We start from the raw sequence: 26878 nt of genomic DNA on the forward strand, positions 1-26878 counted from the left end.
AACCGATAATAGACCAGCTACCGACTAATATGTTCCCGCTTATATACATATCAGACAAATATTGGCCGTGTGCATGTGAGGCGACTAAATCCAGGGCTATTTGCAACAGCTGGCTAGATGGATTGAGGGTATAATATCAAATCATGCATAGGTTTGCCTAATATTATGCTTGGAATTGGCGAGTCCTAATTGCAGCAATTGTCGCATGGGAAGAGAGCGATACCTCACCGCATCTGAATAGCAGATGGTATCCACTCGTTTTGGAGAACGGGTATATCTACACTAATTATTATAATGTGAATAATGGGTTTGCTTCCAAATCAAAACCAATTGATGGGGGAGTAAATATCTGATTGATGGGGAAGTAAATACGTAACCGAAGGCGTGTCAAGCCTCTGGAGAAAAAGACGTCTATGGAATGCATAGGAATTATCTATCAGATCCCCCCATCTATCAGACTGTTTATGAATCTGTCAGATCTTTCTTCCCGATTCATGTACCGTCGTTCTATGAAAAAAAAAATCCCTTTTGACCTTACATATTGACAACCTTATAACTCACATCTCTTCGTTGGAGCTCGGCTACACACTCATTTTACATCCACTACATATCTATACTAGTCGCGTGTCTGCTCAAGCTCGTGTGCGTCCCCCATTCATGCTTACACATACTCCACGACAGCACCCTCGTGTGCCAACTCCAACACCTTCACCACGCAATCGATATCATTTTCCCTCTTAAACCTGCCGGTAATCTCACTCGAGATCGCGTCAAAGCCCTCGGTGGCCAATGCCAAAATCGTTGGTCCGGCACCACTCAAGCAGATCCCAAGCAACCCCGTATGCGTCTCCGGAGTGACGCTGCTCAAGATCTCGGTCAACCCTGGGATCAACCCAGCTCTGTACGGCTGGTGAATCTTGTCCTGCATAGCCGCATACACCAACTTAGCGTCAGGAGGGTTTGCACTCAACGCAGTTGTGAGCACTGATAAGCGCTGCAAGTTAAAGATCACATCCGCACGCAAGTAGGAGTCGGGTAATACGGCACGCGAGCTTGCGGTGGAGACCTCGAACTGCGGAATGATAGCAATGCACTTGACCGCCGGGTTCCAGTGGTACTTAACGTGGCGCCCAATGTCCTGAGGCGGTTCCTGTGGTGCCACCGAGGACGTTGGCTCCGGCTTCTTTTCTGGCAATACCTCGGACAACGGCACGTCGCGTAACAACACGTCCTCCGCAGACATATCGCGCAAGTACGAACCGCAAAAACCACCCATCATCGCGGCGGTGATGTTGTCTGGATGGCGCTCAATCATGAGGCAGAAGTCGAGCATACGCTGTTTATCAAAGCCCAAGCCAGCCACTTCGTTCGCAAGCATTACACCTGCAACGACCGCAGCCCCGGAGGAACCTAAACCGCGGCCTAGCGGGATAGGGTTGACCACGTGCACGTGAGTGTTCTCTGGGAACTTGGCCGTGGCGTCGCGTGCGCACGCGCGGAGCACGTACAACGCTGTGCGCGTGATGAGATTTTCGTCCGAGCCAAGTGGCACAGATCCCTCACTGTCGTAAGACAAGTAGCAGTGATTAGGGTCCTTGATAGTGGATGGAAACGAGGGGTTGACCGAGACCTTGAGTTCCAAGTAGAGCGCGAGACCGACACCGAGCACATCAAACCCGGGCCCGATATTGGCGCTGGACGCCGGCACTTTGATGGTGAATTCTCTGGACATGGTTATTGGCTAAAAGAAGTAGGGGGTTGGGAGCGGGGAAGCGGGGTTTATGAGGGTCGTGGTCAATGTGACTCAGCGTGAAAAATCGTACGATGCCGGACACGGTTGGTAACAGTTGTGTCCGGCACGACCTGAACTCGACGGTCACTCCATCAGAAAAGTTTCTGTAGGGCTTTCTAGTTTTAAATTCACCGGTTTTGTATCCAAGAATATCGTTTGCGTATAACATTTCCAAAATACACGGTTATATCTGATACAAGCCGAAGAAGTACGTACATGCTCGCTTTGACAGATCCTGTCCCAAAATCAGCAGAGGGTTATGAACGTGTATTGAAAGGACGGAGGTTATGTTTCGGACCGGCCTGCAGAGGTACTTGCGTTTAATCGTCTCCACTTTCCTGTGATGTATTCCTATGGCTACGGAATTATTATATTTAACATGGCCAAAAACTTGCCTCATTCAGTTTTAAGTATTTGGGGATGTCATGGGTTAAATTGAGCGAGGAGTACTATATACTGCGTGTACCCATCCCCTGAGGACGCAAATCTTGGTAACCTGATATATGACTGAAAATAGCTATATGATTTAATATATACTAGCCTATCAGTAAAAGGCTTCAGTCTCCAGGGATGCCTGTTCAAGAAAGCTTATCATAGTCGTAGCTCATGTATAGGCTACTATGATTAATTAATTGCTCTATTATATCTTCATACCAATATTATGTTTGCTCTAGTCAGATCACTTCTAGTTAACCGCGGTTAACTCATCCCCCGGCCTATCTAAACTGCTAATATGCATCCACAGGAACAAGTGTTTGTCTCTAGACAATGCTCCGGTATGCTATCAAGTACTATGTGCAAATTTCTTCTTCCTAAGTAGCTAATACCAGTTAAATTAAACGCAAAATTCTGAACCTCAAGCTCTTTCTGGTACGGGCTTAGTAACCCTGTTTTTCAACTAATTCACAGCTTTTCCACCCGTCAAGAAGGCTTGGGGTGGCTTAACTTGGGGCTTTCAAGTTGATTGTTACAGCAACCACAGTTCCCATATAGATTATAATTAGGGTCAAAACTTTGATTATACTCCATCTTTCATCAATGTGATTCAAAATATATATATCTAACGCGGTCTCAGCTCCGTTCGTGCTACAATCTCCCTCGCCCGATCTGGCACTACACGGTTCCTCCTACTCACACTGACGTCGCTGTGCAGTTGCTTACATAATTACTGCACGTTCCTTTTTTTATTTCGCCCGAGTAGTCAGCTAGCAGTTCTGTTATCCATGCATAAAAATCTCGGGATTCAGAACTACAACCGATTCACAGCTAATTTTTGCCTCATATCCATCATCTCAGGAGAAACAGTACCATATCCTTTGCAGAAACATTCCTGCCTCTGATACTATATCACCTATTGTCAATAACCTAGTGGCACACCTGATCGTCGCAGCGCCATCAACTTATTTGCATACCAAGGCCGTTCTGTCTCCGTCCAACTAGCCACACAAGACGAGAACCCCTACTTGGGAATTTCTATCACAGCACCCAGAAACTTGGCTTATACTTTCACCATTACTGAGAGATATTGTTAACCCTGTGATATTTCTTCATTGGTGAACGCCGCATCACAATTAATCAAGTTAATTAACCGCCCCTAATCCATCTTCATTTACTCCCTTTTACTGTCACCACTGGTCGGCCGTTTCATCATTGATCTCCCTCCTGTCACTAATACTTCGCTTGCTGATCCATCTTGATACCGCCGCATGATCGTTTTTATGCCCTTTTAACTGACATTAAACTGATATTGAACCGACACTTTTGTAATACTTCTATCACAGCCATCTCCGTACCATCAAGCTACAGATCGCTGTTGTTTTCTATTTCCTGCTAAACAACCACTCTCACAAGTCCTGATTCTGTCCGTGTTTCCATTTTTTTTCTTCCACACGCTACGCTTTCCCACACATTTCTACACATTAAAGCACACCCGCTTCACTCTCCATCTGCACCATGCGACCAATCAATTTCGGCCTCCGGCTGCAGCTCACCCTTCTTGTCTGCTCTGTTGCACTCTTCTCGCTCATGCTCATTTCCATCGTCTGTGGCGTTTATTTCTCTAAAAACTTTCTTGACCTTCGTCTAGAACGGCTCGAAATCATTGCTGAGCTCAAGGCCACGCAGCTCGCGCAGTCCTCGCTGTACCTCTACTACCAGGTGTTTTGGCTCCTGTCCCGCGACACAGTGGAGCAGACGTTGATGAATATTCGTGTAGGTAACGCCACCACCGACAGCACCTCTTCGGCAATCCTGACGATCCAGCAGTTCCTCGATTCTTCGGACGTCTTCCTCGAGACGCGTGTGTACGACCTCAAGCTCGATCGACTCTTCTCTGTCGTCGGTTCGCAGTCCGTGAACGACCTGGACACACAGATCCAGAACTTATTTCCGCTCAAATCTAATAACCCTGCGCCGACGGGACTCACCTCCAATAAATCCTACATCATGGGCCCGACACTGAACGGCACCATGTTCTTCATGACACTCACTCTTCCCATCTACTCCAAGGCGTCTATTATCATTACGGAGCCCGATCTCTCTGGCTATATCACCGTGCTTATGAATGCCCAGTCGCTCCTCAACGTCACCCAGGACGCCACCAATGATACGGTTCAAATTACAGTTGTAGAGCGCGTCAGCCTGCATCTCAACGGCTCAACGCCCACATTCAACTCCCTGGACACCCAGCTCTTGTATGGCCAACCCTCTAATAGCACTCGAAGAATGCCGCCACCGCTCTTCCACTATGTGTTCCCAGTATATAACTACCCGGCTAGCTTCACCAACGAGGTATTCAACTCACTGAAGTTTCCCTACATTCAAAGTGCGTTGAGTAGCAACGGTTCGCTGTCTACATCTCTGGGAAAGAACTTTGAAAGCCTCAAGATCGCTGCCGGGTCCTCGCCCGTCAATTTGACCTACGCCAACCAGTGGACCGTGATCGTTGAGCAGCCGCAGTCCCAGTTCATGGAGCCGATGAATAACCTACGAAATATCATCATTGGTGTCGCGTTGGGTACGGCCGGATTCTTATGTATCGCGACGTTCATCATGAGTTACTACGCGGTTCGGCCGATTGTCACATTGAAGAACGCGACAGAGGCAATCACCAACCGAAAGCGGAGGTACTCGCAGGGTCGAAGTAGGAAAGAAGCAGTTGTGGCTGTTACGCTCCTAGAGAAGCAGAACACGAATGTTGATGAGAAAAACGCACCAGCAAATCTTGACGGCATGTTCGGTCCTGAGCGCTCCAATAAAAGCGACCACACGTACAATAAGGACCAGAGTGGCAATCTGAATTACAAGCGGGGTCAAGATGCTCTGCGCGGCATTCCTATCCCCGTGCATCCCACCCCTTACGGTGATCCGCGCGAAAGTCCTGTTCCTCCTCATGCCACTTCCTATGCATTACACCAGCCCTCAGAACATCGCCATTCCGATTACGACGTGGAATCCACGTTCGGATTCCTTGGTGCGTGGTTCGGGCTCCGTAAACGAGGCACGGACTCGGTAGAATCACTTGAAGAGATGGATCTAGACAAAATGCTTACGCCGATCAAGATCCGCTCAAATCCGTTAGTGCGTGACGAGCTCACAGAGCTTACAGCAACGTTTAACACCATGATTTTAGCACTCCATGAGCAGTATACAACCTTAGAGACGCGTGTCGCAGAGCGTACGCGTGAGCTCGAGCGAGCAAAGACCGACGCGGAGCGCGCGAACGAGGCCAAGACGGTTTTTATCGCGAACATCTCTCATGAACTCCGCACGCCTCTCAACGGTATCATGGGTATGAGCGGTGTTGTCATGGCTGAGGTTCAGGGTATCGAGGAGATAATCTTTGACGTAATACGCGGCATGCCGCTGAACCAGATTGACAAGATCGAAGAGCTCAATCATGCATCGCACGTGGAAAATGTCGTGCGGCAGCAGGTTGCAAAGTGTCAAGGCGTCATCTCGCGCATCAAGGGCCAGCTCCGACTCGTGGAAACGTCAGGTGAATTACTTCTCCATATCCTCACAGACCTTCTCTCATTTAGTAAGAACACGCTTAACCGCACGCGTTTGGACTATCACTCATTTCTGATGATCGAGGTTGTGGAGCAGATCCGCGCGATCTTTGGTATCTCCGCACGCGACAAGGGTGTACACTTGCGAATCCGCATGAAACAGCGCTGGTGCCGTAGACTCGTCAGTTATGGTGACTCCAAACGTTTGGTGCAGGTGTTGATGAACCTCGTCGGGAATTCGCTCAAGTTCACGCCTAAGGGTGGACAAGTCACGTTGACTGTGAGGGTAATCGGCGAATGGGACGAAACTCACAAGACTCCGCTGCCGTTTGCCGAGTACGTCGTGTTCAACGGAGTCCATGTGAAGAACAGTCACATGGAGGCATCCAGCGCGAGCGACGAGACCAAAGTGGATCGGTCGCCTTTGACCGAAAATATCCCAGAAAGCGTTGGGCATAATTTCATCCCAGGCGGTTCTATCAAAAGGTCACATCTTGTTCCGGTGAGATCTAATATTCCGACGTCAGATTTCGCGACAGATCCCGTTCCAGTTAAAGCCTCCATTCATAGTCCTTTGGTGCCTGATATTCACGACGAACGCGAGAGTGCCACGATTGCGCGCATGCCATCCCGTACGATGTCCCCTGTGAATGCACGTGAGAATGCTTCCGCTTCCGGTTTTGCCCGCTTGGACCGCATTAACACGCTCTCCTCTTTCGAATACGACACCCTCGTATTCGACTCCCAGTTTAAGCCTCGCAAGGATAGCACCACGTCTGGCTCCACCGGCTCCACCGGCTCCGCTGCGTCGCAGTACAACCCCGACGACATTTCGGAGACTTTTGAAAAGTTCGACAAGGTGTACGGGACAAAGCAGCTCCGTCACGCAAAGAAGTGGGTGTGGGCGATTGAGGTGGAGGATACCGGGCCCGGGATCGAGCCGTCGCTCCATGAGCGTGTGTTTGAGCCGTTTGTACAGGGTGACCAGACGCTCAGCCGGCAATTTGGTGGAACTGGGCTCGGTCTCTCGATCTGTCGCCAGATCGTCAATTTGATGTGCGGGACGATTTCACTCGAGTCGGAGGCAGGTCACGGCCTGAAGTTCACCGTAGTGGTGCCGATTCCGCAGATCCTGGAGGTAGTAGTGGATGATGACAAGTTCTACGACGATGACTTCTACGACTACAACAACGATGAGTATGATTACGGCACGTGCGACAGCGACAGCTACAGCGACAGCAGTGAGTCACATGCGCTGACGAACAAACCACGCGCACTGATGCGCAAGCATTCGCGCTCGGCGTCGTCCCTGCGCAGCATCAAGAGCCGAATTACATCGCCGCGACGGTTTTCGGTCGACGTGCTGACACCGCGCTCGCCCGACGCAAAGCCTGGCACGTCCTATTTCGATAAGCCTATGCTCATATCACACTCGTCCACCGGAACTGCGCTTCTGTCGAGCACCCGCTTCACGTCTGGTACGGATTCAGGCGTGACCAAGAACCTCCGTGTGTTGGTCGCTGATGACAACATCATCAACCAGAACGTGATCCGGAGCATGCTCACGTTGGAGGGCATTGCGAATGTCACACTTGCGGTCGACGGATTCCAGGTGCTCGAGTTCGTGCGTGCGGCACAAGCTGAGGGCACGACGTTTGATATCATCTTTATGGATGTGCAGATGCCTAAGATGGACGGATTAGTCGCAACTGCAAAGCTCCGTGCAGAGTTACACTATACGAGCCCGATCGTTGCGCTCACTGCGTTTGCAGACGAGAGCAATGTGAAGGTATGTATGGAGAGTGGCATGGACGGGTTCTTAGGTAAGCCGATCCGCCGCGCACAGTTGCGCAAAGTATTGTCGGAGTTCTCTCCACTTGAGTTAGGTGAGATAGTTGTGACGCCGCTTGAGTAGCGAGTGCACGAGCCTAACACTTTACCTGGCGAATGGGCTACATCCGAGATAAGGATCGGGCACTCTGCAGTGACGCAGTTTTGCACTTGTAAAAGCGAATAGGATAGGTGTATGAATATGGTCCGAGCTTTGATAATAAAGTGCAATATTTATAGAGTTACAAATTACGCCCTTAAAGGGCTAGAGGGAAGGGGTATGAGAGGGTAAAGGGGTACACCCTTTAGCCCAGAAGCGAATATAAACTGAAACCTAAGTTTTTGGTTATAATTTGGATAATTTAAGCCTGACGGTATACCCAAGTCCTCTATCAGTTAAAATCCTGTCTACCTGACGCGCGAACTCTCACTTTTTGTGCGAAGGTGTTCTGAGAATATGTGAATGGCTATGTGAAGGACAAGTAAGAGAGCCTGAAAATGACAGGCAAATCCTGAATAAGCCACGTAGAGAGCAGTGGCACTGTTCAGCCAAAAAAAAATACACAGCTGGTCTCTTCAGAAATACACAGCTGGCCTCTTCAGAATTTCTTGATAAAGCTTCTGACCTGTGCCTGTCATGCTTTTGATCCTGAAATCAGTTGACATGGTTCAGTAAGTGCTTTTTAACAGTATCGTGAATTGCCGGTAGTTCAGTGAGACGTCGTTTTACTCTCCGCCTAGGTCCCCAAGGGTGTCTCAGTATCTGCTTACTTTTATCTGCATGTTAACCGACTTCCCAGATAGTTCTCAAAGCTCTCTTACGGTAATTTCCGGTGAATTACCTTACCACTGTTTGAAGCGGTGTGATCTGAGTGCAAACCCTTAAACTTTGCCAGGCTAGTGCCTACGCGTTACGCGCCCTGGCTGTTTCATATGTCTCCGCACGACTGTTCTGAGCAAACCTCTTGGGCGTGGTGCCGAAAAATTGACGCGTCTGCAAATGTCAGATTTGGTCGATTTGTTTTGCGTTCGTTTTGATCGGCATCGTATTTTTTTTCTCTACACCATAGTTTTGTATTCACACCCAAGTTCTTGGCCTATCCACAATGAACATTTCAGACGACGAAGTGCCGTTAAACAGATCTGCGAGGGCCAAGAGCTCCGTCATCAAGGATGAAGATTCTGACATGGACATGGGCGACAAGCCGCCAAGTGCCTCTTCCGTATCAGACGATGACTATGACGAAGAAGCGCCAATCAAGAAGCGCGCTGCCTCCGTATCCCCAGCGGCCCGTAAGAAGTCCAAGGCTATCCTCGATGACGACGACTTCGATGACGTACCATTGAGCCAGACCACCCAGGCGTTGAAACCCAAGGTGACTAAGAAGGAACCGAAGGCTAAAGCCCCTAAAAAGGAGCCAAAAGACACCCTTAAGAAGGAACCAAAAGACACTCTTAAGAAGGAGCCAAAGGCCAAAGCTGCGCCAAAGGTGAAAAAGGAAGTGAAGGAGGTGAAGAAAGAGCCGAAGGCTAAAGACGACGGCACCCCCGCGCCGGAAGACAACGACACATACAAGTGGTGGGAGTCCAACGACTTGGACGGCGAGATTAAGTGGACCACGCTCGAACACAGTGGGGTTATCTTTCCCCCTCCATATAAAGCGCTTCCCAAGCGCGTGAAGTTGCTCTACAATGGCCAACCGGTGACCTTACCGCCAGCAGCGGAGGAAGTGGCCGGTTTCTTCGGCGCGTTGGTCGAGACCGACCATGGGAAGAACCCTGTGTTCCAGCAGAATTTCTTTAAGGACTTCCAGGAAGTGTTAAAGGAAGCCGGTGGCTGCGACATAGAGATTACTGACTTTGCCAAAATGGACTTTTCGAAGATGTTTGCGTACTTTGAAGAGAAGCGTGAGGAAAAGAAGACCACCACCTCTGCTGAGAAGAAGAAGATCAAGGAGGAGAAGGACACGCTAGAGGCGCCGTACAAGACGTGTCTTCTCGATGGCCGCAAGGAGTTTGTGGGTAACTTCCGCGTGGAGCCTCCGGGCTTGTTCAGGGGTCGTGGTGCGCATCCCAAGACTGGAAAATTGAAGAAGCGTGTGCAGCCAGAGGACATTGTGTTGAACTTGGGCAAGGAAGCACCGGTGCCAAAGCCACCAAGAGGCCATAAATGGGGCGAAATCAGGCACGACAACACCGTCGCTTGGTTGGCCATGTGGCGTGAAAACGTGTTGGGCGGGGTAAAGTATGTGAGATTCGCCGCTAACTCGTCGTTAAAGGGGATCAGTGACTTTAAGAAGTTTGAAAAGGCACGCGAGTTGAAGTTACACATAGAAAAGGTCAGAGTCGACTACAGACAGAAGTTGAAGTCAGACCTCATGTTGGAGCGTCAAATGGCAGTGTGTACGTACTTGATCGATGTTTTTGCGTTGAGAGCTGGTGGGGAAAAAACGGACGAGGAGGCTGATACCGTCGGGTGTTGTTCGTTGCGATTCGAACACGTGTCGTTGAAGCCGCCTAACACTGTGGTGTTTGACTTCTTGGGTAAGGATTCCATCCGCTACTACCAGGAAGTTGAGGTGGACCAACAGGTGTTTAAGAACTTGAGGATCTTTAAGAAGGCGCCAAAGAAACCGGGCGACGACTTGTTTGACCGTGTGGACCCGTCGATTTTGAACAAGCATTTACAGAATTACATGCCCGGCTTGACGGCAAAAGTGTTCCGTACGTACAACGCGACGAAGGTGATGCAGGACCAGTTGAACTTGATTCCTAACGAGGGATCGGTTAACGAGAAGCTCGTGGCGTTCAATGCGGCCAACCGAACTGTGGCCATCTTGTGTAACCATCAACGTACCATCCCCAAAACCCACGAGGCAGGGGTGGCAAAGATCCAGGAAAAGATTCAGGAAATGGTGTGGCAAAAGATCCGGTTGAAGAAGCTCATGCTCGTGAAGGACCTGACATTGAAGCAAAAGCGCAAGGGGTACTTTGAGGAGATCAACGACTTGACCAAGGAAGACGAGCGGGCCGTGCACAAGTACGTCATCGCCAAGGAAATCGAAAAGGTGCAGAAAAAGTTCGAGAAAGACAACATCAAGCTCAAGGAAGCGAAACAACCTTTACTTTCGAAGGAAGAACTCAAGACGAAGTTGGATAAGATCCGCGAGTTGAAGAAGGAGTACACCAAGGAAGCAAGCTCCGGAAAGCCAATCGATCTCCATCCGAACGACACGGTGGAAAAGTTGGAGGCGAGGGTGGAGAAGTTGGAAGAGCGCATCAAGACCACCTGCTTGCAGTTAAAGGACAAGGAGGACAATTCACAGGTAGCGTTGGGGACCTCGAAGTTGAACTATATCGATCCGAGATTAACGGTAATGTTCTCTAGAAAGTTTAACGTCCCGATTGAGAAGTTGTTCACCAAGACATTGAGGGATAAATTCGACTGGGCCATCCAGTCGGCAGATGAGCACTGGACGTTTTAGCTTAGATAAAATTGAATAGTAAGGTAATGTATTTTTGGAGTAATTGAGAAGGTAGGAAGGGTTTTGGGGTAAGACTGGGTTATATAAGGATGGATCACATTTCTCGGGTATTAGATGTATAGAAGGTTATGAGTCAAAGACACCAGCAGTGCGTTTGTCTCATGTTCTACCATACCCTCTCTTTATGAGGCATCACCCTTAGTTTCTCCTGTCAAAGCGTACAGGGTATTTTTCGGTCCACAGTTTATATAAGATTTCTCGCATATCCGGGGATGCTACAAGATCTTACTATTTCCTAACGCCTTTGCCAATGACCGATATATGTATAACTGCCGATGGGGAATTAATCACCGTTATCCAGTCCGATGATATCTTTCAATTGCTGAAACTGCCTAGCAGAACCAAAACCGATGCGGTGCAGGTGACTGAGTTGCCACTGTACTTACGCAACCACGTGTTAGTGATTGATTCTGCCAGCTCTGGAGCCGGTAGAGGGGCCTCCCCTGGTATCTACCAACAAGTGATCCAACCTTTATTTGAGATTCTTGCCATCAAGCATCAATATGTTCTCACGCAGTCAGCCACCCATATTGCTGAGATTGCCGCCTCCTTGTCCCATGAACGGGATACGACGGTGTTAATTATCAGCGGAGATACCTCCATCCAGGAGTTTGTCAACGGATTGGGGAAAATTGCTACTCCTAAAAAGATATTCATTGCCACTATCCCCCACGGTACGGGAAACGCGTTGTCACGCTCCTTGCGTCCAGATAACGGCCCGCTTCTCGCCGTAAAGTCGCTTTTAGAGGGCTCCTTCGGTGCATTTCCCATCTACGAAGTCCAGTTTCCACCACTTTCGTCTTTCGTGGCTTCTTCCGAGCCTGTCTCGCTGTTAAAGTTTGTCGTCGTGCTCAGCTGGGGCTTTCACGCGTCGTTGGTAGCTGATAGCGACACCCCCGAGATGAGAAAGTTGGGGTTGCAGCGCTTCCAGGTGGCTGCACAAGACAACCTCAAACGCGAGCAGATCTATCACGGGACAGTAGAAATCTTGGCTAAGGGAAACGTGTTGACTGCAGACAATGGCCCTTTCAGCTACGTGGTGGTTACCCCTGTCACGCGGTTTGAGCCGACGTTTGAGATATCGCCACAAGGGAACGTGTTTGAGAACAGCTTATATTTGGTATCTTTCAAAGGGGTGGAAAAAAATGAGGAAATTTTGGAGATTATGCACAAAGTGTATGCTGCTGGCAGCCATATCCACGATCCAAGGGTCACGTACCAAAAAATTATGCCTGGAGATGTGCTCAAATTGGCGGTTAATGAATCAGGTGAGACAAAGAGACGCGTGTGTGTTGATGGTGCGATTGTGGCTTCTGGCAAAGGGGCGATCGAGGTGACGTGTTTGGGAAATCACGTTAATGGCTGGGATTTGCGTTTAATTGGGTAGGCGAGATTGTGTAATAACGATATGCAGAAGTGTTTATGACGTATACATGTTGAATATCGAGTAATCCTCGCTGGTTTGTAACACCATTGAACGGTGTTAAAAAATGATTTGCAGATAATGTGTAAGAGGTTGAAGAACAAGTAGGATATCTTGCAATTAATGATGCCACTGCATGAATAATGGCCTATATATACCCTAAATCAGGCGTCCTAGGTGTTTGTATATGTAACTCTTTTTGATTAAATTAGGGTGGGTAAGAATAGAGCAGGGGACGGTATCGATAGGCTGCTCCGGGTTAATTGTGTATACTGGATAAGGTTGAAACTGATGTCTAAAAATAGTGATCTCAGCAAACACTCTGGCACACGGCGGATATCTAGAATGTAAATCGTTGACCCATTCATATCACGGCATAAGCTATGCAATATGTTTATATCTTACGCAAACGTCTTTGACTGATGACTGAAACTGACAATAATAGATGGAATTGCTGATCCTTAAAATAACGGCGAGTATCTCAATGTTGTGAGAATTATTTTGTACCGTCGGCCCCATCTCAGCCATGTCCATTCCTTCTTGCCATATACTTTCGGGATATCCCGTCGATGCTACACAGATTAGATACCTCATTTTCTCTTCACAGAAAGACTGGTGGAGAACGTTAAAATTATGGAATTATGTAGAGTATGTTTATACTATCATAATATGAAACTATCATAAACTCTTCCCGGGCTTATACAGCAAATATCTAAACGGCCAGTTTTATTCTCAGTTAACTTTCGATGGGCTTTCCTTTCCAATCACCTTCTGGTACTCTTCAAACTTCGCATTCCCCCCAAAATCGATCTCAATCTCGCTGTCACTCTCGCTCACATCACTAAAGTCCACATCGCCAAAGTCATCACCGTACTTCCCCTTGAGATGCGCCCTGTTTGTGTAGTCTTTCAACTTGCTGATGTTAGCCTCCCAGGCCTTCTTCTTCATAACGCGATCACTCTTTGTGGCGGTCAACTTCCGCTGCTTTGTATCGGACATTGCGCGTAACATGTCCAACTCCTTGCTGATGTCGCTTTTGGATGTGTCTAAATGGTGGTTCGCAGATTCGTACAAACGTCTCGTGGGATTAAACCCGATTTTGTTCAAAACATGTGGGTTGAAGGCAGTTTGGGCTACCTTCGACTTGGCTTCGCGCGTCTGCTCGTCCTCCTCCAAGCTGTTCACGAGCGAGCTCCCGCCCTTGATCTTGGCGAGCTTGCGTCTCAACGCGACCTCATCCGTAGCGTCTTTTCGCGTGCGCCGCATCGCAGCCATGTCCCCGAGAATCTTCGGGTTCTGGTACTCATCGTCAAAGAACGCCTTCCCCGCATGCCGATTGCTGAAGTACATCATATTTCCGTCGTACTTGTCCACCTTCGGAGCATACGGGTCCGTCACCAACTTTCCCTTGAAGCCCTTCGTCGCGTTGCCCCCCATGTACACCTGGTCCTGGTGTCGCGTGCCGTTGACCGTGGAACCCGGCCCAAACATGCTGACGGCGCTGTTGAACTCCATACGTTTTCCCGTGGTTTTACGGAATGATAACTCCACATGGAAGTGGCAGTGCAGCTCTTTCGCACGGTTGATAGGTGCCGCACACACTGCACCATCACGCTTCACTGACGGGCACGTGCCAAAATCGCGCGCCCGCCCAATCTCTATAAGGCAGTTGAGGTCATCCTTGATTGAGAGATTGAAGAGCTTGTATCCGGAATCTGTACGCTTGTACGGCCAGATATCTGGGTTCAAAATCGCCACTACATTGCCCACCAGCGTTTTCCAGAACTTGTCGAACGCTTTCCCAAAGAGCATGAGCTCTACGGTGCTGTAGAAGTCGCTCAACGTCAATCGCATGTACTTTCCCTTGTTTTCCGCCGCATGTTTTGGCTCAGACTTGGCAGTAACAATCGCAAAGAGCACCCAGTTCGTGTACTGAGGCGGCTGAAACAGTGGCGGGGCTACCTTGGCCAATAGCTTGTCCAAGCGCATGCACTTTTTTCCGGTCATGAGTTCGTCCACCTGTGCCGCTGCGAGGAAGCGCTGCGAAAGCTGCGCACCCGAGTATTTATCTTTTTCACTCACCGTGAGCGTAATGGTCTCAAGCGCCGTGTCGAAGAAGGAAAAGACACGGTCCCTAGTTAGGTTCTCTTGGTAAGTCTCCTCCGCGCGCCGCGCGTCGCGTGAGCCCTGGAGATCACTCGCAAAGGAGGTTGTTGAAGAAGGGATAGCCTTAGAAGGTTGGCTGGGTGGGTTAGGACTGGCGTATGCAACGGGGGCCATAGCGCGGCTACGAAAGTGCACCGCATCCGCGGTTTTGCGCCCCGGCGATGGAGGAACTAATATTTCCGGTTTGACTCGTTTTGGTGAGGGTCTAGAGGTTAGTAACGCTTAAAAAATTGGCGGGACCGTACTTACGGAATGTCCTGGGTGGGCCGCTTGCGCCCTTCGAGGTCTGCGATCCGCCGTTTCAACTCCGCAATTTCGGCAGAAGCCGCGGGAGTGAGGTCTTCGTCAGTCAAGTGGGAGTCCTCGGATGCATCGACAATGTCTCTTGGGTCGGTAAGCACCATGGTATGGAAAGACAGGAATAGGTGCGACGAGTATTGTGACGCGTAATTGGATACGCGTTTCGTTTATTTCTTAGGTGCGGCGCGAATGACAGAGCTGGTGCAGGAACTCATAAACACGAAAATGCAAGTATACTCCACTGTCACTTTCTTTCTTTATTCCAGGTAACCTCTAAAAAGAGATAGGGATAATGATTCCTTTTATAAATAATTAGAGCTTATGGTTCGTGTTTCCTTGGGTTCATTCCGTAAATTGGTATCTATGTAAATGGGCTGGTAAATCAATTTCCATGCTGAGATACATTACGGCCGTTGACTTGACCATATCCGAAAGCATTCGGGCCACATATCACTATAGCCGTTTTACATATTATAGCCTCTATTTGTTCCTAGTATCTCGGGTATAGGGAGCCTACCTGTCTTGGTATTTAACAAATGGGTACCTACTCTTGATCATTACCTTTTAATGTAGGGTATATCCCGGTAAATTGCGGTAATGGACAAAGCGCTGTGTTCTTTCGGTCAATCCCTGTTGTTGTTGTTTTTGTTTCTTGACAGATAGGTGACTGTTTTAATTTATATCAGAGGATAAATAGGAAAATTCGAGAAGTTCTACGGGATAGAGAAGAGAGCATCTGTTCCTAAATAAATGGCAGCTTTTGGTTTAGTTCGATAAAGCAAACTCTGTCAAGTTGCAGTTGATGGAAGGAATTTACGGATATATATCTTGAGTATACTCATATCCTCTTCATACCTACCTACATATTCACGTAACATAACACAGTTTAATATACACTTGATAAAATACACTTAGTCCTTGTGCTTCTTAGCTTGGGGACCCGCCTTGAAGTCGGCTGGCCGCTTCCCACCATCAGCACCTACTCTGCCGGTCAAATTGCCCTGGAACCCACCGCGTTGGGGCTTGTTCAAAAACGGCCTGCCGGTGTTTTGCGGAATGCGAGATCCCTGGGCCGCCTGGACAGTACCAGTTGGTCGAGTCGGGAGAGCTGACGCGCGTGCGGCAGGGGCCTTCAAAACTTCAACCTCCTTAAGGGCCTTGTCAAGTTTGGTTTGCAAGAGCTTCATCTTCATGTCAGCCATTCTGGTGGCGAGGGCACGACCGTCGTCGCTCGCCTTCTTGATACTGGCTGTGTGCTCCTCCGTCAACCTGGCGAGAGCTGCTTTTTGTTCCTCCACGAGCTTCTGAACGAGCTCCTCGGTGCTGGCTTCGGCAAGCTTGGAAAGGGCCTCGGACACCTGCTGCTGGGACTTTGCTTCGAGCTCCTTCTGGTGCTCCGCTTCACGCTTCGCCGCTTCTTCCTCGGCTTCCTTCTTGAAACGCAAAAAGCGGTTCTCGGCGATAGCCTGGACCTTAGCTTCAACCGGTGCACGCACACGGGCCTTGGTATCCTCGATGGCGGCCTTCACGCGCGTTTCAGTCTCGGCCGCGTGCTTCGCCTCCAACTCCTTTTGAAGTTGTTGAATCTCGTCCGTGCCGGAAGCGTGCTGTGGTTTAGCCTCAACCTCCTTTCTGAGTTCCTGCTCCGCCTTAGCGAACTCTGCTTTCTGCGATTCCAACGCCTGCACAAGCTCCGCCTTTTGGGCCTCAGCGTTTCTCGTTATCTCCACCTTCTGGGCTTCAAAGGAGTTAGCAATCTCCGCCTTTTGCTTCTCAAACTCAGCCCTGAGGGCGTCGATTCCAGCGCCAGCCTCGGCATCCCCAGATGTAATCAACGACTTCTTTAACGTTTCGACATCCGCCTCCAAGTCGTCAAGAGTCTTCTGCAAGGCGTCCCTCGCTCTGGTTAACTCCTGAATGGACTCGTCCTTCGTGGATGCTTCCGCGAGCTGCTGCTGAGCTGTAGTGAGCTGGGTTTGCATCTCGACCAACTTTGCGTCCACGTCCGTTTTTTCGCCTTCTGTCTTCATCTTGGCAATAGCACTCTGCTCTTCAGCTAACTCGGCCTTCTTCGCGGCGAGCTCCCTTTCCTTAGCCTCCAACACAGCAGCACTGTCGGCCTTGTTTTGCTTGAGCTTCTGGATGAACTCTGCCTTCATGCGCTCCACACGGGCTGCACCGTTCGTCGCAGCAACTTCGGCCTCCGCAAGGGCCTTCTTCGAAGTGGCCAACTGCGTTGTGAGCTCCTCTACCTGCTTCCCCAAGACCTCGACCTTCTCTTTCAACTCCGCGTGCACCTCAGGATCGATCTTGTTGATACGGAGCAACACATCCTGGGCCTTCTGTTTCCAACGCTGGTTATCCTCCTCGGCCAATCGAAGCTGCTGGTCCTTCACTTCAATCTCGGCCTTTAACTGCACAACCTGCACCTGCAAGGGGTCCAAGGACGCGTTGAGCGCCGCCACCTGGCCCTCCAAATCCACCACACGATTTAAGCGCTGCTGCGACTCCGCGCGCAAGGTGGTGTTGCTCTCACGCAACAAGTTCATCTGGTTGATCTGTTCGAGCAAGTGCTGGTGCTCCGTCGTGAGTTTCTCCGCGTTGGCATCACGTGCGCGCGCTTGCGCCAACTCCGTCTGCACACTCTCCAACTCGCTGGTCGTGGCGTCCAACTTGGCGCGCAAGCGTGCCTGCTCATCCGTTGCAATGCTCAACTGAGTGTCGGAGCTTTCCTTCTCACGGCGCAAGAACGAAACTACATCCTGGATTGATGAGTCACCTGTTTCAGACTCGTAACGCGATCCAGCCTCCGGGGTATTGACCTTCTCCAACTGCACGTGCAAGATGCGGTTCTGGCTCGCGAGGTCATCCGCACGAACGCTCGCCGTGCGCAACTGCTCTTCCAACGCGAGACGCTGGGTCTCCCAGCTCTGCTGCGCCGCCTGTAACGACTGCGTTGCCAGCTTCGCCTGTGACGTGGCCTCTTGCCACTTGGTCTGCAATTCGGTCGCCTGTGCACGCAACAACGACACGGTCTTGGCCACCTCCGCGTGCTTCTGGAGCTCCTGCTCGTAATTCGTATGGGCGTCTGCAGTGACCTTCGTTTGCGTCTGTAAATCGTCTTGTAAAGAGCGCACACGCCTGTCATACTCAGTGCGCGCGGTATCATTGGCTTCCACCTGCGCCCGTAAGGTGCCAATCTCTGCCGTGAGCTGCTGAGCCCTCTGGTCGGCCGCAGCCTCCTCGGAATGTAAGTGGGAAATCTCCAGAGTTAAGGTATCTACCTGTGAACGAAGCGATTCGGTCTCTGTGGCCGCCTCGGTGTGTTTGGTCTGCGAGGCTATCTTGTACTCGTCAAACGCGGCGTTCATTGACGCCAACGCGTCTTCTGCAGCGGACGCAACACGCTTGAACTCTTCTGCCTGCTGGTTGGCCAGCTCCAAATCGGCCCTCGCCGCAGCTAGCTCCGTCTTGAGACCGTCTAAGGTGCCCACCAACGCGTTGTCGTCTTCGGCAGCGTAGAATCTGATCTTCTGGTTCAAGGAGTCGACGGTGGTGCTAAGTGCAGTAACCTGAGTGGTGAGTGACGCCACAGCGGCCTTCTGCCCTACCAAGTCCTCCCGGGCCTGCGACACCTGGCTCGTCAAGGTGTCGATTCTCTGCTGGTACGCCTTGGCCGCATCGCTGCTCTGCGCCATCGTCTGCTTGATCTCGGCATCTTTTTCCAGCAAGCGCGCGCGCAAATGATGCAATTCGCCATCCATCGACAGAATTTGCGCGCCCAAACGGGCCTGCGCCGCCCCGGCCAAGCGTTCGCGATCGTCCGCATAGCTCTGGTGGTTGGCGACGCGCTGCGCCAACTGGCTACGTTCCTCCAACAACTGCGCGTGGTCCTGGTGGAGACGCTTCTCGATGGTCTTCCACAACGACTTCTCCGCCTTCAAGTTGACATTCTCACTGCGGAACGTGTCCAACGTGTGGGTAGCTTCAATGAGCTCCGCTGTGATCGTCTGGGTTTTGGCCTCCTGCTTACCCAAGTTCTCAGACATCGCGGATGCAGACCGCCTCAACGTGTCAAGCTCCAGCTGCGTGTAGCGCAACGACTCGCGTAACGACGCAAGGCGCTCCTCCGCCAACTCTGCGGTCGATGTTGCGCGCGCAACACTCACTGAGAGAGCCGAGTTATCGCGCGATAACTTTGTGATCTGCGCGTTTAATGCGTCAACATTTTGTTGCGATTCCGCACGGATCTCTACCAACGTATCGTCTGCCTTGTTGCCCCTTACGATCAACTGGTTTTCTTGCTGAACCGGCCCGGTCAAACGTTTCTGCTCACCGTCTGCCATCTCCTTGTACATGTCCCTTTCGCGGGAGACGGCGTCCAATTTGATCCCAAGCGATTCGATGTCCTCCTGCAACGTCAAAATCGCCTCGCGGGCCTCATTAATAGCGACCTCCTCCGCCTGTCCGAGGGACTGCTCCTGCTGTTCCAACTTGGCGCCCAACTGGCGCGTTACCTTCAACAAGTCTTCGTTACGCACCTGCAACTCAGCAATGTTGGTGAACGTGACAAGACGCTCGCTGATTAAGCGGTCGGTGTCAGATTCTGCGGCTACAGCCTTGTTTCCGCTCAAGAGCTGGGTGATGGCAGCCTTTTCAGCAACTGTTAGCGGCCCCCCGTTGTCGTTCCCGACGGTGATCTGAATCAACAACGACTGCACTTGACGCGCCAAGTCAGCCTTCTGCTTGCCCAAGTATGATATTTCGAGTTGCGCGTTGCGGAGGTTATCCAGCATCGCCTTGGCTGCAGCCGCACTTTCCAGGCGGCCTTGCTCGGCTGTTTCCAACATGTAGCTCATTTGCGAGAGCTCCTGTTCGAGCAATTGCGCGCGCGCGCGGGTGGACTCCACCATCGGCGCACGCGCCTCTAACTCAGCCACGAAAGCTTTAATCTCCTGCTGCAACTTCTCCTTCTGGCGGCGCTCCTGCGTCAACTGCTTCTTCAATAAGCCAAAGTCAGCATACAACTGGGAAAGCGAAACACCCTCAATCTTCGAGACTGTCTGCCTAGCAGCAGCCGACAATAGCGGAGCAGACGAGCCTTCGGACAACGTCTCGAGGGTTTCCTCCAACAGGTGCACCTTCTGCTCTAACGTGGCCACTACTTCCACCTTGGCATGGTACGAAGAGCGTAGCTCGGAAGTTTCCGCCGCCGCGTCGCTACGCAAGCTCGCCAACGACGCCTCTAACTGATCGATGCGCGCCTTGCGATCCTCGGATGACTTCTTGTAGAGTCCCACCAAGCGGTCCTTGCTGGTCATCTCACGGTAGAAGCTCTCCTTGTCGGAAGCCTCCGCGTCCTGCACCGCTTTCAAACGCATCAACGTCTGGTCAAGCTTCGTGGCGGTGTCAGAGAGTCGCTCCTCGAGCAAAGCCTTAGAATTTGCCAAGGTTTGGTTCTCCAACACATGCTTGTCCAACTTGCTGGTCAAGTCGGAAATGGTAGTGTTTGCCAGGCGCTTGTCGGCGAGAATCGCCGCAGACTTGGAGGTCAACTCCTCTTCGTACCACGTCAAGCTCTTCTTGCAGCTAGCCAACGCCTGGGCCGTGGTCTTTTCCGCAAACTGTAATTTCAACTTTTCGGCCGTGACAGCGTCCTTAGCCTGCTCAACCTCCACCAATTGACGGCGTAAGCCAGCGGTGGTCTCGCGCAAGGTGTCGATTTCCAGTTTGAAGATGCGGATGTCGTTCTCCCGCGCAGCCAAAATGTCCAACGCGGTGCGCTTGGATACCAAAACGTCTGCGAGCTTCGCGTCTGCTGCCTGACTCGCGGCCCGCCATTTCTGCACATCACCAGACTGCGCATGCGCGGAAAGCTGTAATCCCTCCTTCTCCAGAGTTAGCGTGGCAAGCGTTTTCTTTTGCTGTGTGAGCTCCTTTTGTGCGGCCATGTACTGTTTTCTGATCGCAGAGAGCTTACCCTGGCTCTGGTGGCTTGCAGTCTCGAGGCTAACCTCAAGCTGCATCTTCTCTGCCTGCAAGCTGCTCACTTCACGCACCTTGTACATCATCTGAGCCACCAAGTTTGCGGGAAGCGAGGTTAGGCCGGCGGTGGGGTAGTCTAGAAAGGACGAGAGGGCAGACACGTCGTCAGGATTGAGTGTGGATTGGGAGGCGTGTGGGGGGTCAATTTCCATTGGCACAGTCTCAAAAAGGGTAGTTTGTGGAACAGTCGTCTCCACCTCTGGAATGAGAGCTGATTGAGACGCTGGGGAAAGAGTCTTGGTCGCCGGGAAGTCACCCTGGGTCTGCGGTGAAGTCTCTGAAACGGTTACTGGATCATCTACCGGCTTGGTATCCACTGGCTCAACATTCACAGGTTTAAAATCCACCGGCTTAACATCTACTGACTCTGGAGCATTCTCTGGAATAACGGGTTTAACCTGCAGAGCCTCGTCCGTCTCTGGGGTTTCTGCACTCTGGGAGAGTTCTAGAATCTGTTGGTTCTCAACTGGAACTTCCTTGTTTGGGTGTTCGACCAGTACTGGTTCATGCACGAGAGAAACCTCCAGTGTAGCTTCTGGTATAAGAGCTTCATCTGTCGAGCTTGGAATAGCTGGAACAATTGCTACATTCTGTGCAAGCTGATCGGCTTGTTGGATTGGCTGAAAGGTTGCGGTTGTCTCCTGGAGCGGCGTTTGGGCCTGTTCGGGTAAGGGCGCGTTGAGCAATTGGTCTAACGCTTGGAACGCTTCAAAATGCTGCTGACTAGATAAGTCCACGGAATTGGGCTCGAAATGAGGATGCTCTTGGTCCATAAACTGTGGGTCCAACTGAGCGGCAAATGGGTGGTCAAATTGTGAATCCAATGAAGCCTCCACTTGCGAGTTTAACTGGGGATCCGCTTGGGCAGCTACTTGCGCCTCCACTTGACCTCCCAATTGGGGGTCCGGAATTTGCTCGCTGGCGCCATCCGTGGGGTTCTGATCACTCATCGTTCTTCAAAACTTCCTATACGAAACCGAAAGCAAGGATATATTCAGACTGATGGAGGGCGTTTTGATGTACACCGTTCCGTTTCAGAGCGCTTTTACGCTTTTCGCTTTTCATGTAGAACGTCCCAGATCGGGAAATAGCACGTAAATACATTAGGTAGTTACCCGGAGTTTCTTTGTCACGTGAATTGTGTGTATGTACCGAGTCACGTGCAATTATGCCGTCCACTACCGTTGTAAATTGCTCTTGCGAGAGTCCCCGCCGTAAGAATTGTCATGTGTAGATAGATATGAAAAAAAAAATGGTATGCAAATATGTATTAATTGTGGCCCTATATTTGTTTATTTTTATCCCACCCACTAAGTGCTTATAACTGTCCTACTTTTTTGTGACGTCTCTCACATGACGTTTTGGCGCTTACAGCCTACTCAAGGTTGCTCTCATTTTTACTGTGAAGTCTGTCACGCTGTGTAAAGCTCACATGACACGGAGTTTACAGCGCACAGTAACCCAGACCGAAATGCCCATATACGCAGCAGCGGTGATACGACTTATGAATTAATATATTGTTCTTATTTATTATCGGCACTGGCCTAACGGGGTGATGTATTAAAATATTAGTACCATATCGCTAGCTTGCCGAGGCTATATCTGTGTGGTATTCATTATCAGGCAGCCGCGGAAACAGATAAGCGCGGGTAGTCAAGTGCGATAACGACATCGCTGCAAGGCTGCATAGTGTCACTCGTGACACATGTGCAAACCAACAGTGCTTGTGCGTTTTGCTACCCCTCAAGCTAAGCTCAACAAAGAAGTTTTAGGTCTATTTAGCCGCATTCTTATACCTACACCAGACAAGTTCTCCAACCTGTCGTATTAGTATACTAATATCGATATCCGAGATCTCTAAACACGAGCCATCCCTGATCGACTGGTAATCATCTTATCCAAACGCTTATCATGTCAAAATTCCATGGGCAAGAGTCCGATATCCACACGGCTGATTTCGACGCCACGGAATCACACACGCTCTCTGCACTGCCAGACGTGCCTGAAACAAGGACAAGTTTGCTCAACTCCGAATATAACTCAATCTACAGTATTCTCCAAGGCCCTGAATCGCCAGCTGACGCCACCGCGTCTCCTGAGGCGCCTCTACCGCCCTCCACCCCCCTCTGCAATAGCGCAGAGGCAGCGGTGTCTGATGACCTTCTTTTAGAGAAAACTCCAATCGACCTGCAAAATGCGTCCCTCTACTCATCATGGCAATCAGTGGGATCCGTGGAGGGCTACGTTCCCGCCGCGCCAAAATTTGTGCCCTCGCCACTGCCTGAAAACAATGCAGGGGATAGCCCTACGTTGGCACTATATGCCATGCTTCCCGAACTTATGGAGGTGAACCGTCCCTCCTCGATCCTCTCCAGTGACTATCCAAGTGATAACGATATGGACATGTACGCGCCAGATACAGATGACCGCTTCACTCCATCTCTGTCAATGTCACCGATGTTGGTATCTACCAGCTTTAACCGCGCTCATCCTTTATCGAATCTTGTTAAGACAGATAGAGATACGGGTTCCTCGACTGAGGGAATTGACAACTCTTCATCCACGGTAAAACCGGATGAGAGTGTGGTTATTGTCAAAAGGGAAGGCTATGGAGAGTACTTACTGCTGGTAGGAGCCCTCTGCCCCGTACGTGAGGAGAGGTCCACTTACAAACCGAAGGTTGAGCCGTCTGCGTCATTTGTGATGCCACGGGTAGACGTAAACATCCCCGTAGTGTCGCTTCAAGACCGGTTGCGCGCATCCAGACCTTTGTTTCCCAACCAGCCGTTACACATTCCGCATGACCATAACCAACACTATTCCTACACTCAGGATACCGCTTTTCAACTAGTATATGATTCCAACAGTCACCTCCACCGCAGACACAGCACTACAGGGGTAAGCGGTAGAAATAGTGTTATCAGGCACTCAGATGACTATTATCAGACGAAGCTTAAGCACTTCAATAAGTTGATCAAACAGCTGAAGAAAAGCTTGAAGTTTTCCAAGCTTGATCGTCTCGACCCCTTGAACTTGACTTTCTTGTTCTCAGCTAGTCTGTGTTCGGAGCTCCCTTCAGCACCAGGCTCGTTGCTCAAATCTTCGTTGTACAAAATCTTTGGACCCCTGCTGGACCCTAACATTAAACCTACCTCACGCCACCAATGGCTAAACTTGTCACTTATGTTGGGCGTTTCGCTTGCTGGAATATGGCTTATCTACAAGAACTTCTCGGTTATTTTGTTCTGGGCGCCACCATCCCCAAAAGTGGATTTGAAAGATGCGGTGGATCAGGCTGCGGTGGAATTCGCCGAAAAATCCACAACTGGTACTACCAGAGAGGAGTTGCGTGAATTGAAAAGGTTAATGGGGAAAGTCATGAAGGACTACCTGGTTGGAGTGTGGCTGGAGTTTAAGGGGAATATCTCCAAGTTTGTTAGTGAGTTTTAGCTTTTTCTTTTTGGATTAAAATATAAATACAATTTTCCTTGCTGAGAAGCACTGCGGTATTGAGCATTATAAACTATTGCAGGCGTAATAAATAAGCCCTTTGAACACTATAAGGGGTTTAAATTATATTCATATAAGGTATATGTATGGGATACTAAAATTAAGGGGTGAGACGGAGTCCTGATATATCCACTATGTATACGGGTAATTCAGATCATATGTAGTAAAGGTACCATTTAACTAGACAGAAATCGGAGTCCATTATCTCCTTACCTCCGATAAGCAGACACCCTGGTATCATATCCGCCTCGGTATATAAGGCCACCGACTACCCCTCTCTTATGTATATCTTACAGATGAAATTTATTTTCTTTTAGCTAGCTAACAGTATCCACTATTACCTACTAGATATACCACATCATAGAACGTACGGGGTCCCGAGGCTCCGCTTCTATGTGGTCTATCAAATCTACTTAGTTTTTGGAAGCAGACTAGTCTGTAGTTACCAGGAATTATTATTTTTCTGATGAGAGAATGAAATAGTTGGATACTGTTTCCGTATGGAGCTACCATTTCTGATTGTTTCGTTGTTAAACATAGTGTCTGAGTCGCTTTAAACGGTGTATCAGTATATACGGTTTATAGCTGCAGGTGCATCAGAATTCGAAGGTGTAGGCTACTAGTTAGCGCCATAGTGTTGTTCTTCCCATTCAATATATATATTTATTACATAATGTTTATATATTTATAAATATTCGTGTATTATCGTAGTTATAGGTACAATTATGAATTATTTTAAATGAATTTAGTATATACGTCCAATTTTTTTCCTTTATTTATATTTTGTCCAATTATATGAATATTGTTATATTATTTGATTTTTGTAGCTTTTACTAATATAATTCACAATATGGTAATAAATATTCTGTCAAAGGCGATTAAATATAAAATTAGAATATAAACAATCAAAAATGCTATTTATGTTATAATAATCAACACCCAACCCCCCAATAAAGATAAAATTTAATGATATAGCTAGATATCGGGGGTTTTATAGCTTATATATGAGTTGCACCAACGTTAACATCCTCAGCCTAATTCGAATCCGGAGTCAGTCCGGGTTTAAAACCACCTCGAGCTGCGATTTTTCGACCAAGACCTTGGTAAATGTACACAGTACAATTTAGAATAAAAAAAAAAGCTACTGTTCATGACCTCAGACGTTTGTGTAGACATAGCTTTTATTCAATGGTGCTCGAAAGCGAGTATCTCGCTATTTCTAGGGCCTAGGAATTCGTCCATCATAAACCATGGATGTACAAACTAACCTCAAATTGAACGATTCATGGATATCGACGTCATAAGTTGTATAAAAAGCTGGGAAAAAAGGTCCTACGCATAGCGCACTCTCGTAACAACCATTACTTCTTGCTCAAACTGGCAATTTCCTTGGATTCAACAAAGAAAATCCCCTTATTCTTTGGATCTCCTGCACCTCTTTCTACTCTGAGAGCATAATCTATGGCAGCCAGTGCTATTTCCTCGTGCTTCACTGGGTACCCCATGGCCGACGCAAGGAACGAATTGTGGACCGAGCCCGCCACAGCACCAAGAATATTGATTGCCAAGCCTTGACTAACTTCCCTTTCACCCAATATAAATCCTGGTCTCAAAATAACGGTGTTTTTGAAGCCCAATTCTAGCACGCGGTCTTCTAACTCTCCCTTCATTCTCAAGTAAGGGAAACGAGAGGAGGCGCTGGCGCCGGAAGAGGAAATCAAAACATACGTGGTAGCACCCGAATCCTTGGCAGCCGTTGCCAACTCCAAGTTCAAGTCATAATCTATTTTCCATTGCTGTGGGAATCCGCCAGCGATAGCCTTGGTGGTTCCGAGGGCGGAGTACATGACGTTAGGCTTGGCAGCAGTAATTAACGCGGCCCACTTGGTGTTGTCTTTCTCAACGACATTCTTTACGTGGTTTTGGGAGGACAACTGCGATTGAAAAGGGACCTCACGTCTGGTGACGGTTGTCAAGGTGGAGTAGGAAGTTGCACCAGAGGTGAGTTGTCTAAGGATGGCACTCCCGACTAAACCGGTAGAGCCAATAAGAATTGCAGATTTATCAGACATTTTGATTTATTGCGGAAGAGGTAAGAAAGAGGTAATGGCTGGTGGCGAAATAAACGACCTTAAAAAGGTGGCTAAGACGATCACGCGGCAACCGTAGCATGTGACTAACTAGTCTCCCGTTTCTCGAACGGGGTAATGTTGCTGTGGAAGAAAATTTGGGAATTGCTCCGGTACGGTACTCATAT

The 26878-nt window shown here is 49.5% G+C and overlaps 8 protein-coding genes across 8 annotated transcripts; 4 read left to right on the forward strand and 4 right to left on the reverse strand.

The window, feature by feature from the left end:
* Positions 1-438: 438 nt before the first annotated feature.
* THR1 (homoserine kinase) lies at positions 439-1938 on the reverse strand. Its single transcript, XM_019130141.1, has one exon. It carries the CDS (start codon positions 1730-1732, stop codon positions 662-664), a length of 1071 nt encoding a protein of 356 aa, XP_018982449.1. The 5' UTR covers positions 1733-1938; the 3' UTR covers positions 439-661.
* Positions 1939-3745: 1807 nt separating this feature from the next.
* SLN1 (Sln1p) lies at positions 3746-7708 on the forward strand (the record flags this gene model as incomplete). Its single annotated transcript, XM_019131388.1, has 4 exons — positions 3746-5102; positions 5331-5615; positions 5742-6219; positions 6310-7708. Coding segments are annotated over 4 exons (3519 nt in total), but the record flags the coding sequence as incomplete, so codon positions are not given.
* Positions 7709-8738: 1030 nt separating this feature from the next.
* TOP1 (DNA topoisomerase 1) lies at positions 8739-11117 on the forward strand (the record flags this gene model as incomplete). Its single annotated transcript, XM_019130658.1, has 1 exon — positions 8739-11117. The coding sequence occupies one exon, from the start codon at positions 8739-8741 to the stop codon at positions 11115-11117; it is 2379 nt and encodes a 792-aa protein (XP_018982451.1).
* Positions 11118-11344: 227 nt separating this feature from the next.
* On the forward strand, positions 11345-12584 carry BABINDRAFT_163851 (uncharacterized protein). Its single transcript, XM_019130142.1, has one exon. It carries the CDS (start codon positions 11428-11430, stop codon positions 12562-12564), a length of 1137 nt encoding a protein of 378 aa, XP_018982452.1. The 5' UTR covers positions 11345-11427; the 3' UTR covers positions 12565-12584.
* A 748-nt stretch (positions 12585-13332) lies between these two features.
* BABINDRAFT_42162 (uncharacterized protein) lies at positions 13333-14880 on the reverse strand (the record flags this gene model as incomplete). Its single annotated transcript, XM_019132058.1, has 1 exon — positions 13333-14880. The coding sequence occupies one exon, from the start codon at positions 14878-14880 to the stop codon at positions 13333-13335; it is 1548 nt and encodes a 515-aa protein (XP_018982453.1).
* A 1052-nt stretch (positions 14881-15932) lies between these two features.
* Positions 15933-22142, reverse strand: MLP1 (Mlp1p). Its single transcript, XM_019130143.1, has one exon. It carries the CDS (start codon positions 22059-22061, stop codon positions 15978-15980), a length of 6084 nt encoding a protein of 2027 aa, XP_018982454.1. The 5' UTR covers positions 22062-22142; the 3' UTR covers positions 15933-15977.
* Positions 22143-22935: 793 nt separating this feature from the next.
* Positions 22936-24642, forward strand: BABINDRAFT_163854 (uncharacterized protein). Its single transcript, XM_019130144.1, has one exon. The coding sequence runs from the start codon at positions 23023-23025 to the stop codon at positions 24559-24561; it is 1539 nt and encodes a 512-aa protein (XP_018982455.1). The 5' UTR covers positions 22936-23022; the 3' UTR covers positions 24562-24642.
* Positions 24643-25604: 962 nt separating this feature from the next.
* Positions 25605-26795, reverse strand: BABINDRAFT_163855 (uncharacterized protein). The gene has a single exon (XM_019130145.1). The coding sequence runs from the start codon at positions 26691-26693 to the stop codon at positions 25983-25985; it is 711 nt and encodes a 236-aa protein (XP_018982456.1). The 5' UTR covers positions 26694-26795; the 3' UTR covers positions 25605-25982.
* Positions 26796-26878: the final 83 nt, after the last annotated feature.

The sequence above is a fragment of the Babjeviella inositovora genome (genome assembly GCF_001661335.1).
Source record: "Babjeviella inositovora NRRL Y-12698 unplaced genomic scaffold BABINscaffold_18, whole genome shotgun sequence".
In the NCBI taxonomy this organism is placed as follows: domain Eukaryota; kingdom Fungi; phylum Ascomycota; class Pichiomycetes; order Serinales; genus Babjeviella; species Babjeviella inositovora.